Source organism: Saccopteryx bilineata, chromosome 2 (assembly GCF_036850765.1).
Source record: "Saccopteryx bilineata isolate mSacBil1 chromosome 2, mSacBil1_pri_phased_curated, whole genome shotgun sequence".
NCBI lineage: Eukaryota > Metazoa > Chordata > Mammalia > Chiroptera > Emballonuridae > Saccopteryx > Saccopteryx bilineata.
The window spans coordinates 161,222,753-161,241,721 of NC_089491.1; the positions used below are offsets into that span (position 1 = coordinate 161,222,753).

At 45.7% G+C, this 18,969-nt stretch overlaps 1 protein-coding gene across 1 annotated transcript in view; it reads left to right on the forward strand.

Annotated features, from left to right (window-relative positions):
* The first annotated feature begins 1,817 nt into the window (after window positions 1–1,817).
* Window positions 1,818–18,969, forward strand: part of RNF17 (ring finger protein 17) — a 158,645-nt gene continuing 141,493 nt past the window's right edge. The window contains exon 1 of the mRNA XM_066254842.1: window positions 1,818–1,948. Within this exon, the coding sequence (XP_066110939.1) occupies window positions 1,819–1,948 (130 nt within the window). The 5' untranslated portion in view covers window position 1,818. The remainder of the gene's footprint in view (window positions 1,949–18,969) is intronic.

Genomic DNA, 18,969 nt, shown 5'->3' on the forward strand with positions numbered 1-18,969 from the left:
GTTACTTACGATAGCCAAGATCTGGAAGCAGCCCAAGTACTCATCAGTAGATACGTAGATAAAAAAGCTGTGGTATATTTACACAATGGAATGCTATTCAGCTGTAAAAAAGGAAGGAACTATTACCCTTTGCAACAGCATGGATGGACCTGGAGAGTATTATGCTAAGTGAAATGAAATAAGCCAGGCAAAGAAAGACAAGTACCATATGATTTCACTCATATATGGAATCTAATGAAAATAAACTAACAAATGAAATAGACACAGATTCTGGTTACTTACTAGAGCAGTAGTGAATACAGAGAGAAACGTAAAGGTGTCAAGGAGGAGTCGGTGGTTCAAATGCTGAGCCATGAAGGATGAGAATACAAATTGACAAAAAGGAAGGAGTGGGCATTCTGGATAGGGGAACAGGGAAAACCATTCACAAAACTGTAAAAAATTAGGTATGTTACGTGGGGATATTGGTGCTGTTAGTAGTATAAGTTTTATTATGGATTAGTAGTAGAGAATCTGTTGAATAGGTAACATGTGGATGGGTTAAGATTGGTATTTTATCCCAAGAGTATCAATATATAAAGGTTTTTTGATAAGGGGTGAGCTTTTGAACTCTATTTATATTTCTTTTATAATTGTAGAGGAGAAATAAGGAATATCTGCAGGCTTTTATTCTTATCTGCCGAAGGCACCCTGCCATTATCTCCAGGTACTTCTTCCACAATATACCTGCCACATTGCCACCAGACGACTTCATCCCTTGGTCACACACTTAGCCAGCTTTCTACCGCTTGAACGGTCACATGCAAACTCCTTAGCTCAACATTCAAGACTGTCCAAAATTCTACCTCAACATACCTCTCCAAAAAAACTCACTTTAAGGAAATTAGTACTCTGGCCAAATGGTCTATAAATTAATTTCTAAAGAGGCCACTGCATCTCCTATCTACTTCTCCTTGTTTATGCTGTTCCTTTTCCCTAGAATGCTTCCTTCCCTCTGTTTACTCCTGTAAGTCCTACCTAGCCCTGTGCCCTCTAGGAAGGCTCTTCATACTACATCACTTTCTAGTGTGCAGTAATTTTTTTTTTTTTAGTGTGCAGTAATTTTTATTGTCTAGTTATCTTCTGGCACTTAGCTACCATAGCAGAAGTTACTATGTTAAATAGAGGCTATCAGCCGGTTCTTTACAAATTCTTAGTCTCCGGAACCACTCCTAGCTCAATAACTGTAGTGATGATGATCACCCCTTAGTTTGAAATGGTTAATTGAATTTCCCCACCAGTAGCCACTAATAGGTTCTCCACGGAGACTACTAGTAGTCAAACCCTCAAATCCATAGCAGATGATTCAAATATGGAATTAAAATACGGTACATTTTTTGTAGGTTTAGGATTTCTGGCTCCGATAGATACTAGGGAAAGAGGAACTCATTCCAAGTAGGGTTTGCTGTCTTTGAGGTCTACAAGTAATAATACATGAAATCTGAATTTGAGTGCACTACGTGCTCAGGGGATGATGCTTTTGGTAGAGGTTTGAAAGTAAATGGTCCTTCAAAAACACCCTGCATCCTTCCTTGGCATGAAGCCGCTGGGATAAAACTGAAAACTGCCTCCCCACCCCCGCCAGCACTCGGCCGGGGCGGGAAGAGGGGAGGGGTGATGTCAAGTGACTGGGGGGGGCGGGCTTTGATCTCAGTCCGCTGACTGGCTGCCTGCAGAGACGTCGTCAGTGATTGGTCGCGAGCGCGGGCGGGCGGGCGCGAGGAACGCTGGGAGCGGCACGCGGTCACCAACGGTCTTCAGGACGAGAAGGTGGCAGCGATGGCGGTGGCCGCTTCGAAGGCTCGGCTCCTCCTGTCTGCCTCTGGGCAGATGGAAAGGAAAGGTCAGCCCTGGGCAGCTGCTGAGGTCCGGTGCTCTCGGTGTGAAAGGAGGGTGACCAGAGCTTCCGGTGAGCAGCTGAAGGGCCAGCGTCGTGGGCGGGCCGGCGGGCTCCAAGCACCGGCACCGGGATGGAGAGGCCGACGAGGCTGGGAGCAGCTGGGCTGGCGGGCCGCGGGACCGTGGACATGGTCGCCCACGCGAGGGCCACAGACGCCCAAGGCTGGCTGAGGGGCGTCGCGCCTCCCGCCGCCGCTTCTCCCTGCGCTGGGACAGGCCCAGAGGAGCTCTCCCGAGCGCGGTTTGGAAACGGTCCCAGATGCGGGAAAGAGTCCATGGAAGAATTTAACCCGTTGCCTTGTGGTCAACAAGTAATGAAACTTGAATTTCTTGTGTACTTTAGTTGCAAAAGTGACAGACCATTATGAAATGTTCTGAACTGAACAGATAATAGAGATTTTTTTTGGTGGGAAAGGGAAAATACTGTTTGGTTTGCCATGAAGCATTCCTTTTATGCATCTTGTGTTTTTTTGTAGCCCAAGAGGGAAAAAACCCACTCCTCTCCTATTGATCCACTAATTACTTTTTTTTCTTTTTCTTTTTGCTTATTACTAACATAAAAATGCAACAGACTTCTTTTTAATTTTTAAATTTTGTTTAGAGAATTAAACATGGCGACATGGCTCAATAAGAGTACCTAGGTTTCAGGTAAACATTTCTATAGCATTTGAACTGTTGATTATGTTGTATACCCATCACCTAAAGCCACAACATTTTCCATAACCTTGTATTTGTCCCTCTTTACATCCTTCCCCCACCCCAATCTTCTATGTTCCCCCTTCCCCTGGTAACCGCTTCACTTTTATCTATGTCCGTGAATCTGTTTTATATCCCACCTATGTGTGAAATCACACAGTTCTTACTTTTTCTGATTTACTTATTTCATGCAGTATAACGTCCTCAAAGTCCATCCATGTTGTTGTAAAAGTCACTATAGCGTCATTTCTTATGGCTGAGTAGTATTCCATTGTCTATATGTACCACTTCCTCTTTAATCCTCTTATCAAGGGACACTCTGGTTGTTTCCATGTCTTGGCCACTATGAATACTGGTGCAATGAATATTTATGTACCAATGTTTTTGAGTTTTGGGGTTAGACACCCAGTAGAGGTATTGTTGGGTCATATGGTAGTTATATTCTTAATTTTTTTGAGGTACCACCATAATTTCTTCCATACTGGCTGTTCCAGTTTACATTCCCATGAACAGTGAATAAGGGTTTCCTTTTCTCCACAGCCTCTCCAATACTTCTTACCACCTGTCTTGTTGATAGTAGCCAATCTAACAGGTGTGAGGTGGTATCTCATTGTCGTTTTGATATGCATTTCTCAAATAGCTGGTGAAGATGAGCATTATTTCATATATCTGTTGGCCATTTGTATTTCTTCTTGGGAGAAGTGTCTGTTCAGGTCTTCTCCCCACTTTTTTTTGTGTGTGTGTGTGTGGCAGAGACAGAGAGTGTCAGAGAGAAACAGATAGGGACAGACAGACAGGAAGGGAGAGAGATTAGAAACATCAATTCTTCATTGCGGCTCCTTAGTTGTTCATTGATTTCTCATATATGCCTTGACCCGGGGGGCTACAGCAGACTGAGTGACCCCTTGCTCCAGCCAAGCGACCTTGGGCTCAAGCTGGTGAGCTTTGCTCAAACCAGATAATCCTGCGCTCAAGCTGGTGACCTTGGGGTCTTGAACCTGGGTCCTCCACATCCCAGTCCAACGCTCTATCCACTGTGCCACCGCCTGGTCAGGCTCCCCATTATTTTATTTTATTTTTTAATTTTAAGTTTTTGGTTTTTTTAAATTTATTCATTTTAGATAGGAGAGAGAGTGAGAGAGAAAGAGACAGAGAGAGAGAAGGGGGAGGAGCAGGAAGCATCAACTCCCATATGTGCCTTGACCGGGCAAGCCCAGGGTTTTGAACCAGGGACCTCAGCGTTCCAGGTTGACGCTTTATCCCCTGTGCCACCACAGGTCAGGCTCCCCATTTTTAAAATTGGATTGTTTGCTTGTTTGTTGCTGAGCTTTGTGAGTTCTTTATTCATTTTGTTTATTAACCCCTTATCAGAGCTATGTTTGCGAATATCATCTCCCATTTAGTTAGCTGCCTATTTGTTTTGTTGTAGGTTTCTTTTGCTGTGCAGAAGCTTTTTTAGTTTGCTGTAGTTTCATTTATTTTTGCTTTTACTTCCCTTGCCTTTGGGGACAAATTCATAAATAGTTCTTTATGGCCAAGGACCCTGAGCTTAGTACCTGTGTTTTCTTCTATGTAATTTATTGTTTCACATCTTATATTTGGGTCTTTGATCCATTTTGAATTAATTTTTGTGTAGGGGGACAAACTGCAGTCAAGTTTTATTCTTTGCATGTAGCTTTCTAATTTTTCTAATTTTTTTTATTCATTTTAGAGAGGAGAGGGAGGGAGGGAGGTAGAGAGAGAGAGAGAGAGGAGAGACAGAGAGGGGGGGGAGGAGCTGGAAGTATCAACTCCTATATGTGCCTTGACCAGGCAAGCCCAGGGTTTCGAACCGGTGACCTCAACATTTCCAGGTCAACGCTTTATCCACTGCGCCACCAGGCCGCTTTCTAATTTTTCCAGCACCATTTATTGAACAGGCTTTCTTTTCTCCATTGTGTGTTTTTGAGTCCTTGGTAAAAAATTATTTGACTATATATTCGTGGTTTTATTTATGGGCTCTTGATTCTGTTCTGTTGGTCTGTATGTTTTTCTGCCAGTACTATGCTGTTTTGATTGTTGTGGCTTATATTACAGTTTGAAGGCAGGTAGTGTGATACCTCCAGCTTTATTCGTGTTTTTTTTTTCCAGCTTTATTCTTTTTTTTTTTTTTGTATTTTTCTGAAGCTGGAAACGGGGAGAGACAGACAGACTCCCGCATGCGCCCTACCGGGATGCACCCGGGATCCACCCAGCACGCCCACCAGGGGCGACGCTCTGCCCACCAGGGGGCGATGCTTTGCCCCTCTGTGGCATTGCTCTGCCGTGACCAGAGCCACTCTAGCGCCTGGGGCAGAGGCCAAGGAGCCATCCCCAGCGCCCGGGCCATCTTTGCTCCAATGGAGCCTTGGCTGTGGGAGGGGAAGAGAGAGACAGAGAGGAAGGAGGGGGGGGGGTGGAGAAGGAAATGGGCGCTTCTCCTGTGTGCCCTGGCTGGGAATCGAACCCGGGTCCCCCACACGCCAGGCCAATGCTCTACTGCTGAGCCAACCGGCCAGGGCCTCCAGCTTTATTCTTAAAGAACAAGTAAATTTATTTATTTATTTTACAGAGAGAGAGTGAGTCAGAGAGAGGGATAGACAGGAACAGACAGACAGGAACGGAGAGAGATGAGAAGCATCAATCATTAGTTTTCCATTGCGCGTTGCAACACCTTAGTTGTTCATTGATTGCTTTCTCATATGTGCCTTGACCACGGGCCTTCAGCAGACTGAGTAACCCCTTGTTGGACCCAGTGACCTTTGGTTCAAGCTGGTAGGCTTTTGCTCAAACCAGATGAGCTCGCGCTCAAGCTGGCGACCTTGGGGTCTCGAACCTGGGTCCTCTGCATCCCAGTCCGACGCTCTATCCACTGCGCCACTGCCTGGTCAGGCTCCAGCTTTATTCTTTATCCTCAGTATTGCTTTGGCTAGTCGGGATTTTTTAAGATCCCATATAAATGTGGTAATTTTTCTATTTTTTTAAAAAAATGACATTGGGATTTTGATAGGGATTGCATTAAATTTGTATATTACTTTGGCTAATATGGCCATTTAAACTATGTTGATTCTTCCACTCCATGACCATGGAATATTTTTCCATTTCATTGTGTCTTTTTTCAATTACTTTCAATAATGTTTTTTAGTGTTTAGTATACAGGCCTTTCACATCCTTTGTTAAGTTTATTCCTAGGTATTTTTGTTGTTGTTGTTGCAATTGTAAAAGGAATTGTGTTTTTGAGTTCATTTTCCAGTGTTTCATTGTTGGCATATAGAAAAGTCATAGACTTTTGTATATCGATTTTGTATCCTGTGACTTTACTGTATTGGCTTATTGTTTTTAATAGTTTTTCAGTGGAATCTTTGGGGTTTTCTATCTACCAGATTATGTTATCTGCAAAAAGTGATAATTTTACTTCTTTTTTCCCCTGATACAGATGCCTTTTATTTCTTTCTCTTGCTTGAGTGCTCTGGCTAAAACTTCCTGAACTATGTTGAGTAAGAGTTGAGAAAGTGGGCAGCCTTGTCTTGTTACTGATTTTCGAGGAAAAACTTTCAGTTTTTCATCATTTAGTATGATATCAGCTGATGGTTTGTCACATATGGGCTTTATTATGTTGAGGTACATTCCTTCTATTCCGATTTTACTGTTTTAAACATAAAGCGATGCTGTATCTTATCAATTGCTTTTTCCGCATCTGTTGATAGGATCATGTGATTTTTGTTCTTTGTTGATGTGGTTATGTTAATCAATTTCCATATGTTGAACCATCCTTTTACTCCTTGTGCATCCAAGTGCATCCTTGAATCCCTCTTGATCATGGTGTATTTTTTTTTTTGATATGTTGCTGTATTCAATTTGCTAGTGTTTTGTTGAATATTTTTGCATCTGTATTCATTAGAGATATTGCTCTGTAGTTTTCTTTTTTTGTGTTGTCCTTGCTGCGCTTTGCTTTGAATGTTATGTTGGCCTCATGAAATGTGTTGGGGAGTATTGCTTCTTCTATATTTTGGAAGACTTTGAGAAGGATAGGTACGAAATCTATAAATGTTTGGTAGTATTCACTAGTATAGCCATCGGGTCCTGGAGTCTTTTTTTTTTTTTTTTTTTGTATTTTTCTGAAGCTGGAAACGGGGAGAGACAGTCAGACAGACTCCCGCATGCGCCTGACCGGGATCCACCAGGCATGCCCACCAGGGGCGAGGCTCTGCCCACCAGGGGGCGATGCTCTGCCCCTCCGGGGCGTCGCTCTGCCGCGACCAGAGCCACTCTAGCGCCTGGGGCAGAGGCCAAGGAGCATCCCCAGCGTCTGGGCCATCTTTGCTCCAATGGAGCCTTGGCTGCGGGAGGGGAAGAGAGAGACCGAGAGGAAGGAGGGGGTGGGGGTGAAGAAGCAAATGGGCGCTTCTCCTGTGTGCCCTGGCCGGGAATCGAACCCAGGTCCCCCGCACGCCAGGCCGACGCTCTACCGCTGAGCCAACCGGTCAGGGCCTCCTGGAGTCTTATTGTGGGGAGGCTCTTTTTTTTTTTTTTTTTTAATTTTTTTTTTTTTTTTTTTTTTTTACAGAGAGTCAGAGAGAGTCAGAGAGAGGGACAGATGGGGACAGACAGACAGGAGCGGAGAAAGATGAGAAGCATCAATCATTAGTTTTTTTCATTGCGACACCTTAGTTGTTCATTGATTGCTTTCTCATATGTGCCTTGACCGTGGGGCTACAGCAGACTGAGCCCTTGCTTAAGCCAGCGACCTTGGGTCCAAGCTGGTGAGCTTTGATCAAGCCAGATGAGCCTGTGCTCAAGTTGGCGACCTCGAGGTCTCGAACCTGGGTCCTCCGCATCCCAGTCCGAGGCTCTATCCACTGCACCATCGCCTGGTCTGGCGCAGGGATGGTTCTTGTTAGTTGTTTCTATTTCTTCCCTGCTTGTAAGGTATTTTCCACCAAGAAAGATAGAAGGACGTAGACACCAAGTGTGGACAAGCAAAAGCTTTATTTAGAGTGCTCCTGGGTCAGGTTTACTGTTCCGCAAGACAGAGGCCAGGGAAGTCACGCAGCTTCTCCCGGCCAGGGGTGATTTATAGTGTTGGTAGGGTGGTGGTGGGGTGATAGGTCGTGGTGAAATTTCATTGGCTGACAGACAGTTGTTTTTTCAGAATGCCCCTGGGCCATTTCTTTTGGCGGTCATGGGCATGGGTGGTTCCTCACGTAACCTTCCCCCATTGCCAACTAATCTCACATCTAACCCTTTATGTTAGGGGCACTGCTATTTGTTTGGCTACTTCCTGCTGGTTAGGAGCATCGTGGGGAAGGGAGGTCGGAAGGTGGTGGCAAATTCTCTGTGGGAGGGACAGGAGTAACAGGAATGACAGGAGGATCTGTGGGGCCCAACTTTTTAGTGAGCCAGACACAGGTGGGGCTCAGTGGTTCCAATTGCCAGTGGTTCTGTACAGGGGCAACTTTGAGGCAGGAAACATAGTACCAAGGTGTTTGCCCTAGGAGCTTGGCTGCGGTAGGAGTAGTCAATATTACCATATGGGCTCCCATCCACCTGGGCTGTAGGGAGCCGGATTGGCGTTCCCTTAGAAATTGTCTCCTGGTTGGAGAGGGACTGCTGGGTGAGCTTCACTTGGACCCCCTACGGAATGGAGAGTCCAGTCTGTGTGCTCCCTAAGAAGATGGCAGAGTAAAGACAGAAAGGGGAGGTATGTGGCAAGAGGAGGGGGGTTGACAGGTAAGTTGTGATTGATTAGGAATGCTCTACCATAAACCAGCTCAAAGGGGCTGAGTCCAGTGGGGTTTCGTGGGGGTGCTCTGATTCTGGTGAGAGACAGTGGGAGGAGGTTTGGCCAGGAGAGTCTGGTCTCAATGGAGAGTTTAGTTAGTTGACCTGACCCTTCAGGATGCCATGGGCCCTTTCCACCTTACCCAACAATTGAGGGTGATAGAGTATGTGGACCTTCCAGGTGATGTTGACGAGAGATGGCGACCTGCTGGACTATTTGGGCAGTGAAGGCCGGGCCGTTGTCTGACTGGATGGCAGTAGGCAATCCAAACCGTGGGATGATGTTTTCAATGAGAATGGAGGCAACGGTGTCTGCTGTCTCTCAAAAGGTGAAAAAGGTTTCTATCCACCCTGAAAGGGTATCAACAAAAGTTAAAAGATAGCAGAGTTTTTTGTGAGGGGGCATGTGAGTGAAGTCAATTTGCCAATCCTGGCCTGGCACATGCCCCCTCAGCTGATGAGTAGGGAAGCGGGGGCGGAGTCCCCGTTGTGTAGAGGTTTTGGAACAGATAGTGCATGCTGTGTGTACCTTTTCAACAGTTTGCTATAGGTCTGGGAAGAAAAAGAGAGGTTGTAAGAACCAACAGAGAGCTTTTGGCCCTATATGTAAGGAATAGTGGATATCAGAAAGGAGAGTTTCAGCCGGTCCTTTTGGTAAGGTGATTCTATTTCCGAGAAATATCCATCCCTGGTTGCACACATCTTCACCTTTTTTGAAGAGGGTCTGTTCTTCCTCAGGAGTGTAGGAAGGTTTCAAGGAGGTGGAGAGAAACATGAGAGGAGAGGGGGAGGCTCCCATAGTGAGGTTTGAGCCACCGTGTCGGCATGAGCATTTCCCAAGGCCACCGGGTCCTGAGAGGTTTGATGGCCCCTACAATGTACCACAGCCACCTCAGTGGGAAGCTGTAATGCCTGCAAAAGTTTAGAAATGAGGATAACATTTATTATGGGGGAGCCCTTGATAGTGAGGAAGCCCCTTTTCTTCCAGAGGGCAGAGTGGCTGTGGGTGATAAGAAAAGCATATTTAGAGTTAGTATATATGGTTATGCGTCTTCCCTGGGTCAGAGTGAGTGTCTGCATGAGGGCAATTAATTCTGCTTTATAGGAGGTGGTGCCCTCTGGCAGCTGTTGGGCGTCTAGGGTGGTGGAGGTGGTGACCACCGCATAGGCTACCCATTGTTGTCCATTGGGTCCCTGTACAGAGTTCCCATCTACAAAGAGTATTAGATCTGGATCTTTTAAAGGAGAATCTGATAATCCATCTGGGGTCTGTTGAGGAAATTTATTAGCTCTGTAAGAGAGTCGGTGGGTTTCAGAAGTGTCGTTGGAGCTGGCAGTAGAGTGGCTGGGTTGAGTTAGGGAGAGGGCAAAAGAGTGACTGAAGGGTTTTCAATAAACAGGAGGTGAAATTCTTGTAGGTGGGAAGGACCCAATAGAGAAAGAGATTTGTGCAAAAGAAGGTCAGTGAGCCTGTGGGAGGAGAAGACAGTGATGGGTTGGGAAAGGGTGAGTTTAGTAGCTTCCTTGGTGATTTCAGCTGCCGTGCCCAGTGCCCGGAGGCAGGGCTGCCAGCCTTTGATGGTGGTGTCTAATTGTTTAGGGAGATATGCCACAGGACGGTATGTAGGCCCCACAGGTTGAGTCAGTTCTTCACTTGCATTACCATGCTTTTCATCAGTGAAAAGTACCGTGCTTTTCATTGGCCTGACCTGTGGTGGCGCAGTGGATAAAGCATTGACCTGGAAATGCTGAGGTCGCCGGCTCAAAACCCTGGGCTTGCCTGGTCAAGGCACATATGGGAGTTGATGCTTCCAGCTCCTCCCCCCTTCTCTCTCTCTGTCTCCTCTCTCTCTCTCTCTCTCTCTCTCTCTCTCTCTCTCTCTCGTTTCTCCCTCTCCTCTCTAAAATGAATGAATAAAAAAAAGAAAAGAAAAGGTGAAAGGGGCGTCTGGGGTCAGGTAAAGCGAGGGGGAGAGGAGATGAGGGCATCTCGAAGGGTAGAGAAGGCTCTTTTAATAGTGTTGGGGGATGTGAGAGGCCCCTGGGACTCTCTTTTGCAGCTTCATGGAAGGGTTTGGCTAAGAGAGAAAAGTTGGGAATCCAGTGTCTAAAGAAGCCTATCAGACCAAGGAAAGAAAGAATTTGATCCGTGGTGGTAGGTGGCTGGAGACTGCGGAGGGTCTGAGTTCCATCTAGGAAGAGACCTCGAGTGGTAGGGGTTAAGGCGATGCCCAGACAGACTACGGACTGAGAGTGAAGTTGAGCCTTAGTAGAGGAGACACGATACCCCTTCACAGCAAGGAAGTTAAGAAGGGTAGCAATGTGTTTCCTTGAGGCAGACAGGGAGGGGCTGCAGAGGAGTAGGTCATCTACATATTGCAAGAGGGTACTTGTCTCAAGATTGCATGCAGCGCCTGACCAGGTGGTGGCGCAGTGGATAGAGCATCGGACTGGGATGCGGAAGGACCCAGGTTCAAGACCCCGAGGTCGCCAACTTGAGCGCGGGCTCATCTGGCTTGAGCAAAGAGCTCACCAGCTTGGACCCAAGGTCCCTGGCTCCAGCAGGGGGTTACTCGGTCTGCTGAAGGCCCACAGTCAGGGCACGTGTGAGAAAGCAATCAATGAACAACTAAGAAGTCTCAACGCGCAACGAGAAACTGATGATTGATGCTTCTCGTCTCTCTCCGTTCCTGTCTGTCTGTCCCTGTCTATTTCTGCCTCTGTAAAAAAAAAAAAAAAAAAAAAAAGATTGCATGCAGCTAGATCCCGAGCTAGCGCCTGCCCAAACAGGTGTGGGCTGTCCCTAAATCCCTGGGGCAGGACAGTCCATGTAAGTTGCTGGGCTGTGTTAATGTCTGGGTCCATCCAGTTGAAGGCAAACAGAAAGTAAGAGGCAGGTTGTAGAGGAACAGTAAAGAAGGCATCCTTGAGGTCTAAGACCGTGAAGTGAGTGGTATCAGGGGGAATGTGTGTAAGTAACGTGTATGGATTAGGGACCACCAGATGGAGGGGGGCAACCGCCTTGTTAATTAGGCATATGTCTTGTACGAGGCGGTAGGCCCCTGTGGGTTTTCGAACAGGAAGGATGAGGGTATTACAGGGGGATTCCATAGGGATGAGTAAGCCTTGATTTAAGAGGCAGGTAATTATGGGTTTAAGGCCCTGTCGATGATTCCCTGAAATGGGGAAGTGGGTCTAGATGTGAATTGGGAGGGATTCTTCAAGCGGATGTGTACAGGTGGGTGGTGGGTTGCTACTACTGGGGTCGAGATGTCCCAAATTTGGGGGTTGACAACGTCTGGTGGAATAGGGGGTGTGATCGGTTTAGGGTGATCTGTAGTTTTGGAGGAGCCTTCAGCCAGGAGTGGTAGGAGTAGATGGGAAGATGTTGTCACCTGGATAGTGGTTCCAAGACTTTAGAATGTCCCGACCCAGAAGGGGTACAGGGAATGAGGGCATAACTAAGAAGGAGTGCAAAAAGGGGATTCTGTCCAAACTGTATGACAGGAGTAGCGTGCAAAGAGGAAATGAAGGGGTCCCATCCACCCCCATAACGGAGACCTGTGAGGAAATTAAAGGTCCAGAGTGTGATGGCAAAACAGAAGGTAGCCACCATGTCCACAAGAAATGAGATGGACTTACCCGTTCCTGCAGCATTACCCTGGGCTCAGCGAGGGTGATGGGGGTCTTTGAGTCCGGGCTCCATTAGTTGTCCATGAGACCGAGAAGTTCAAGTGATGGGCCCACCTGGCTGGTTTGGCCTCCCATTTGGGTGGCTTGTCCTCCTCTTGGAGGCACCGAGGAAGAGCCTGTTACCCGAAGGGGGCAATTGCTTCACCAGTGGCCAGGCTGCTTGCAGTCAGGGCAGGGTTTAGTGGGTGACCTCAGGCAAGAGCACTGCTGGGCCCAGTGACCCTCTTTGCCACATTTAAAGCAAGCTCCTGGCAGTGTTCCTCATTGCAGCCCGGACTTGGGTCGGGCACCTCCTTTGCCTTGTCCCTGTTGCTCTGCCGGCCTCATGGCTGCCACAAGAGCCTGGGTTGGGAGCATTACCTTTTGCTGTATGCGGGCCTGGCAAACAGCCTCAGCCTTTTCCTCCCAACCATTAAAAACTTTACATGCCATGTTCATCAGGTCTCGGATAGGGGTTTGGGGGCCCTCTTCCACCTTTTTAGTTTCTTCCTAATGTCTGGGGCCAATTGGGAAATAAAGTGGGTGGCTAATACAGTGGCCCCGGCATTGGAGGTAGGGTCTAAACAAGTATGGAGGACCATAGCGTCAGTGAGGCGGTTCAAAAAGAGGGCTGGGTTTTCCTCAGGTCCTTGAATGATTTCTCTCAGTTTGTCATAGTTAACTACCTTTTGGACTGTGCTCTGAATACCAGCTGTAAGACATTCAATCATTTGGTCTCGTTGCCTCCTGTTTGTCCCATCTGGTAATCCTAGTTGGAGTCTGTGTCGGGGACCGCCTGTACCCCAACTGGCATTTGGTCATTTGTGAGGTGAAACTGATCGGCATGAGTCCGTGCCAGTGTCTGGATTTGGTCCCATTCGTCAGGGGTAAGGGTAGAAGACATGATAACATAGAGTAATGCCAAGTGAGGTCATGTGCCTGAGTGAGATATTGGAATTCCTTGGTATAGGCGGTAGGATTGGAAGAGTAGGAGCCTAAATGCTTTTCGATTGCAGACAGATCAGAGAGGGAAAAAGGAACATGAACCCAAACAACTCCTTTTGCTCCAGCCACCTTGCAGAAAGGGCAGAGAAGGTTGTCTCCTTCTGGTGGCTTGGAGCAAGATCTGGTGTGAGCACTGACAGGAGGAGAGAGAGGGATAGGTATCTGCAGACAAATGAAAAACAGGATCCGGCAAAGGGAGAGGAGGATCCTGATAGGGCAGAGGGGGTTGTGCAGGAGGGGGAGAGAGTTCCTCAAGGGGGTCAGCGAAGGAGGAAAGATCAGGAGCTGAGGATTTAGCTGTGGAGCAGGCAGCACAGAGATTAGGACGGGAGCGCAAATACCAGAAGCCCTGAATGTAAGGGATCTCCGACCATTTCCCAGTTTTCTGGCAATAGTTCTGTAAATTGGTGAGAGTGTTAAAGTCAAAAGTCCCTTCAGGCCTGACCAGGCGGTGGCGCAGTGGATAGAGCGTTGGACTGGGATGCGGAAGACCCAGGTTCGAGACCTCGAGGTCACCAGCTTGAACCCAAGGTCGCTGGCTCCAGCAAGGTGTTACTCGGTCTGCTGAAGGCCTGCGGTCAAGGCACATATGAGAAAGCAATCAATGAACAACTAAGGTGTTGCAAGGTGCAATGAAAAACTAATGATTGATGCTTCTCATCTCTCTCCGTTCCTGTCTGTCTTCCCTGTCTATCCCTCTCTCTGACTCACTCTCTTGTCTCTGTAAAAAAAAAAAAAAAAAAAAAAAAAAAAAAAGTCCCTTCAGGAGGCCACCTGGTCTTGTTATCCAGTGGGTACTATGGCCAGGCCACACTGGAGAAGAAGATCAGTTTCTTCTTCTTTAGGGAGGGATCTATGTTTGAGAGATTCAAAAGCACCCCAGGGATGTTTTTGAGCCAGGTTTAGATTCCTGTGCCCCATGGCCTCCCTCAGCCTTGGGGTGATCAGAGATGAGAATTGGCATCCCGCAACTCCATCTCTGGCCACCAGACAGTCAGGCAGAATGAGTGTCCGGGACATCTCCACAGGCACACATGCACTTGGAAAGGGTAGGAGGTCCCTGATGCAGCTGTGATTATAGACAGGGAGGCTTGGAGTCAGAAAGAATTGAGGGGACTTACCTCACCATGTGCCGATGTGGGTGGGAGGTCGGAGGTCCCTGGTATTCTTAGGAAGGGAAGGGGAGAGGAGCAGCCCTTGCGGGCTCAATCTCCTCCTGGGTTTTGGCACCAAATGTAAGGTAGAAAGAAGGATGTAGCCACCAAGTGTGGATAAGCAAAAGCTTTATTTAAAGCACTCCCAGGCAAGGTTCACTGGTCTGCAAGACAGGGGCCAGGGAAGTCGCGCAGCTTCTCCCAGTCAGGGGTGATTTATAGTGTTGATAGGTTGGTGGTGGGGTGATAGGTCATGGTGAAATTTCATTGGCTGACAGATAGTTGTTCTTTCAAAATGCTCCTGAGCCATTTCTTTTTGTGGTCCTGGGCATGGGTGGTTTCTCACATGACCTTCCCCCATTGCCAACCGACCTCACAGGTCTATTTAGGTTTTCCACTTCTTTGTAACTCAGTCTAGGAAGATTGTATAGTTCTAGGAATTTCTCCATTTCCTTTAGATTGTTGATTTTGGTGCCATATAACCTTTCAAAATATTCTACAATCATCCTTTGTATATCTATGATGTCTGTGATAATTTCTGCTCTTTCATTTCAGATTTTGTTTATATGAATCCTTCCTCTTTTTTCCTTAGTGTGTCTAGCCAGTTGTTTCTTGATTTGATTGATCATTGTTGTATTAATTATTTTTATACTTTTTTCTCTATTTTATTTAGTTTTGCTTTAATTTTTACTATTTTCTTTCTTCTGCTGACTTAGTGTTGCCTTTGCTCTTCTTTTTCTAGTTCCTTCAGATGTGATGTTAGGTTGTTTACTTGAGATCTCTCTTGTTTCTTGATAAAAGCCTGTAACAACATAAACATCCCTGTTACTGCTTTTGCTTTACCTCAGGAATTTTGATATATAGTATTGTCATTTTCATTCATCTGTATATATCTTTTGATCTCTGCTTTTATTTCTTCTTTGACTCAGTAATTTTTTAGAAGTATATTGATTAACTTCCGTATTTTGTGAGTTTCTCTACTTCTTTTTTACAGTTGAATTTTAATTTCAAGGCCTTATGGTCAGAACACATGCTTGTTATAATTTCAGTCTTCCTCAATTTGTTGATGTTAGTTTTGTGGCCCAACATAAGATCTATCCTTGAGAATAGTCCATGCACACTGGAGAAGAATGTATAATCTGACTTTGAGGTAAAGTGTCCTATAAGTCTCTTATTATGTCAGTTTGGTCTAGTGTGTCATTTAAGGCTGATTTTTCTGTATTGATTTTCTTTTTTTTTTTTCATATTAGAGAGGAGAGGGAGAGACCGAGAGAGAGAGAGAGAGAGAGAGAGAGAGAGAGAGGAGAGACACAGAGAGAAGGGGGAGCTGGAAGTATCAACTCCATTATATGCCTTGACCAAGCATGCCCAGGGTTTCAAACCAGCGACCTCAGCGTTTCCAGGTCGACGCTTTATCCACTGCGCCACTGCAGGTCAGGCCTTGATTTTCTTTTTAAATCATCTACCTAAAGCTGTCAATGGTTTGTTGAAGTCTTCAAGTATGATTGTAATTTTGTCTGCTTCTAATTTTAGATCAGTTAGTAGATGTCTTGTATATTTTGGTGCTCCCTGGTTTGGTGCATATATATTAAGAAGTGTAATGTCTTCTTGATACAATGTCCCCTTTATCATTATGAAATGTACATTTTCGTCTCTGGTTACTTTTGTTGTCTTAAAGTCAGTGTTATCAGATATGAGTATGGCCATACCTGCTTTTCTTTAGATTTTATTTGCTTGGAGAGTCAACTTCCAACTTTGAGTCTGATTTTGTTTTTGTAGCTTAGATGTGTCTCTTGAAGGCAGCATATGGTTGGGTTTTGCTTTTTGATCCAATCTGCTCCTCTGTGCCTCTTTATCGGTGAGTTCAGTCCATTTATATTTATAGAGTAATTATTGACACTTGAGGATTTCCGATAGCCATTTTATTTTTTGTCTTCTGATAGCTCAGTGTCTTGTTTGGTTCTTCTCTTTTGTGTTTCTGTCAGTTTTTTTGTTTGGTGATATTCCATACTTCTTTCCTGTTTCCTCTATTTTTTACACTGTGTGTTTCTGTAGTGGCTTTTTCGTGGGTGGTTAACATTAGGTTTTTGGGGTTTTTTTGTTTGTTTGTTTGTTTGTTTTTGTATTTTTCTGAAGCTGGAAACAGGGAGAGACAGTCAGACAGACTCCCGCATGCGCTCGACCGGAATCCACCCGGCACGCCCACCAGGGGCGACGCTCTGCCCACCAGGGGGCGATGCTCTGTCCCTCCGGGGTGTCGCTCTGCCACGACCAGAGCCACTCTAGCACCTGGGGCAGAGGCCAAGGAGCCATCCCCAGCGCCCGGGCCATCTTTGCTCCAATGGAGCCTTGGCTGCGGGAGGGGAAGAGAGAGACAGAGAGGAAGGAGGGGGGGGAGAAGCAAATGGGTGCTTCTCCTATGTGCCCTGGCCAGGAATCGAACCCGGTTCCCCCGCACGCCAGGCCGACGCTCTACCGCTAAGCCAACCGGCCAGGGCCAACATTAGGTTTTTAAGAGAAAAATGTTCATGTGTACAAGAGTTCTTTGTCTTTTTTTTTATTTTATTTTATTTTTTATTTTGTATTTTTCTGAAGCTGGAAACAGGGAGAGACAGTCAGACAGACTCCCGCATGCGCCCGACCGGGATCCACCCAGCATGCCCACCAGGGGGCAATGCTCTGCTCACCAGGGGGCGATGCTCTGCCCCACCAGGGTGTCGCTCTGTTGCGACCAGAGCCACTCTAGCGCCTGGGGCAGAGGCCAAGGAGCAATCCCTAGCGCCTGGGCCATCTTTGCTCCAATGGAGCCTCGGCTGCGGGAGGGGAAGAGAGAGACAGAGAGGAAGGAGAGGAGGAGGGGTGGAGAAGCAGATGGGCACTTCTCCTGTGTGCCCTGGCCGGGAATCAAACCCGGGACCTCTGCACGCTAGGCCGACGCTCTACCACTGAGCCAACCGGCCAGGGCCGAGTTCTTTGTCTTTTGAGTGTTTCTGCACTCCATTCTTCTTTGCCACTGTAAATCTTTATCCCCCTCCACCAACTTTTTTTTGTCAGTAATTATCCTTGTTTTTGTTGTGACCATGTTGGAGCTTTTACTTGTGGTTTTGATTTGTTTTGTTCTTTGTATCTGTTCAAATAACCCCCTTGAGTATTTTCTGCAGTGGGAGTTTTATGGTGATAAATTCCCTCAGCTTCTGTATGTCTGTAAAAGTTTTTATTTCTTCTTCATAATTGAAGGATAACATTGCTGGATATAGTATGCTTGGCTGGTAAGTCATCTCTTTCAATACTTTGAATGTTTGGGCCTAACCTCCTTTAGCTTGTAAAGTTTCTACTGAGAAGTCTGATGATAAGCTAATGGGCTTTTCTTTATATGTCAAGTTCTTTTTTCCCTAGTAGCCCTGAGGATTCTTTTTTTGTCATTGATTTTTACAATTTTATTACAATGTGCCTTTTACAATTTTATTACAATGTGCCTTGGAGTTGTTTTTTTGGGTTGAAGTAACTTGGCATTCTGTTTGCTTCTTGGATTCAAGGCTCTAACTTTCCATAGGCTTGGGAAATTTCTCATCAATTACTTACTTGAATAGGCTCTCCATTCTCCCTCTCTTCTTCTGATATACCTATTATTCTTATATTGCTTTTTCTGATAGAATAAGACAATTCTTATAGAGCTCTCTGCTTTTTTTTATAAGTCTCTCTCCTCTTCTCTCTGTATCTATAGTTGCCTTTCTTTGATGCTAATGATTTTCTTGTATATCTGACTTGTTCTATTAGCTAATCTTGCTACCTCAGTTTTCAATTCATGTATTGAGTTTTTCTTCTCTGTTTTTAAAGTTTCAATCTCCATGGTGAGGTGTTCGTTTTGTTTTCTGAGCCCAGAGTTGCCTATTGGTGTCTTCTTGCGTCTCATTTAGTATTTTCAGACCTTCTATTTTGAATTCTTATCATTTAACTCCTAGGTTTCCATTTCATTGGGATTTTTTTTTTTTTGGTGATTTTTTATCTTCTTAACATCACTGTCTTGTGTAGCCGTGGTATTCAATTTCTTCTTCCTTGATGGCATTTTAGAATGGTGTTGTTAAGAACCCTAACAAAAAAAACCCTGAAGAATGAAAAATTTAAGAAAATACCATAAAAATATAAAAGTTTAAAAGTTATGGCAAGGAGAAAAACCACAATAAAAAGATCAAAAACAAAAGTAAAAGTTAAAACACCCAGGAAAAATAAGAATAAAATATATAAAAATTAAAGAAAATGACATTCAGAGGAGAAAAAGAGATAAAAAGAATAAGAAAAAAAAGGAAAATGTGAAGAAAAAAAAGGAAACATAAGTTTTGGTTTTGAGAGGTTTCTTCCAGTAGGTGTCATTGTAATACAATTTTTAGCTATGTGAAGTTCCTGGGTTATCCTCCACTAAGATGTTGCTGTTGCTATGATGTAGGGCGGGGCTGCAGATTCGGTGGTGGGTGGGGTTCTCCAGCTTTCCAGTTCTAGCATCCGCAACCTCAGGCTTCCAAGCACTCCTCCCCATGTCTCAACAGACCTGGGAACCAGGTGTGGAGAACCTCTGTTCTTTAGGGGAGTGAGCGGTTCTGGAGAGCTAGCTGTGGGAGGTTAGGAAGGCAGGATCTGGGAGGCTGGGGCTGCACTTAAGTTTTCTGTGTGTCTGCTGAGTCCAGGCTGCAGGCAGACCATGGGAACA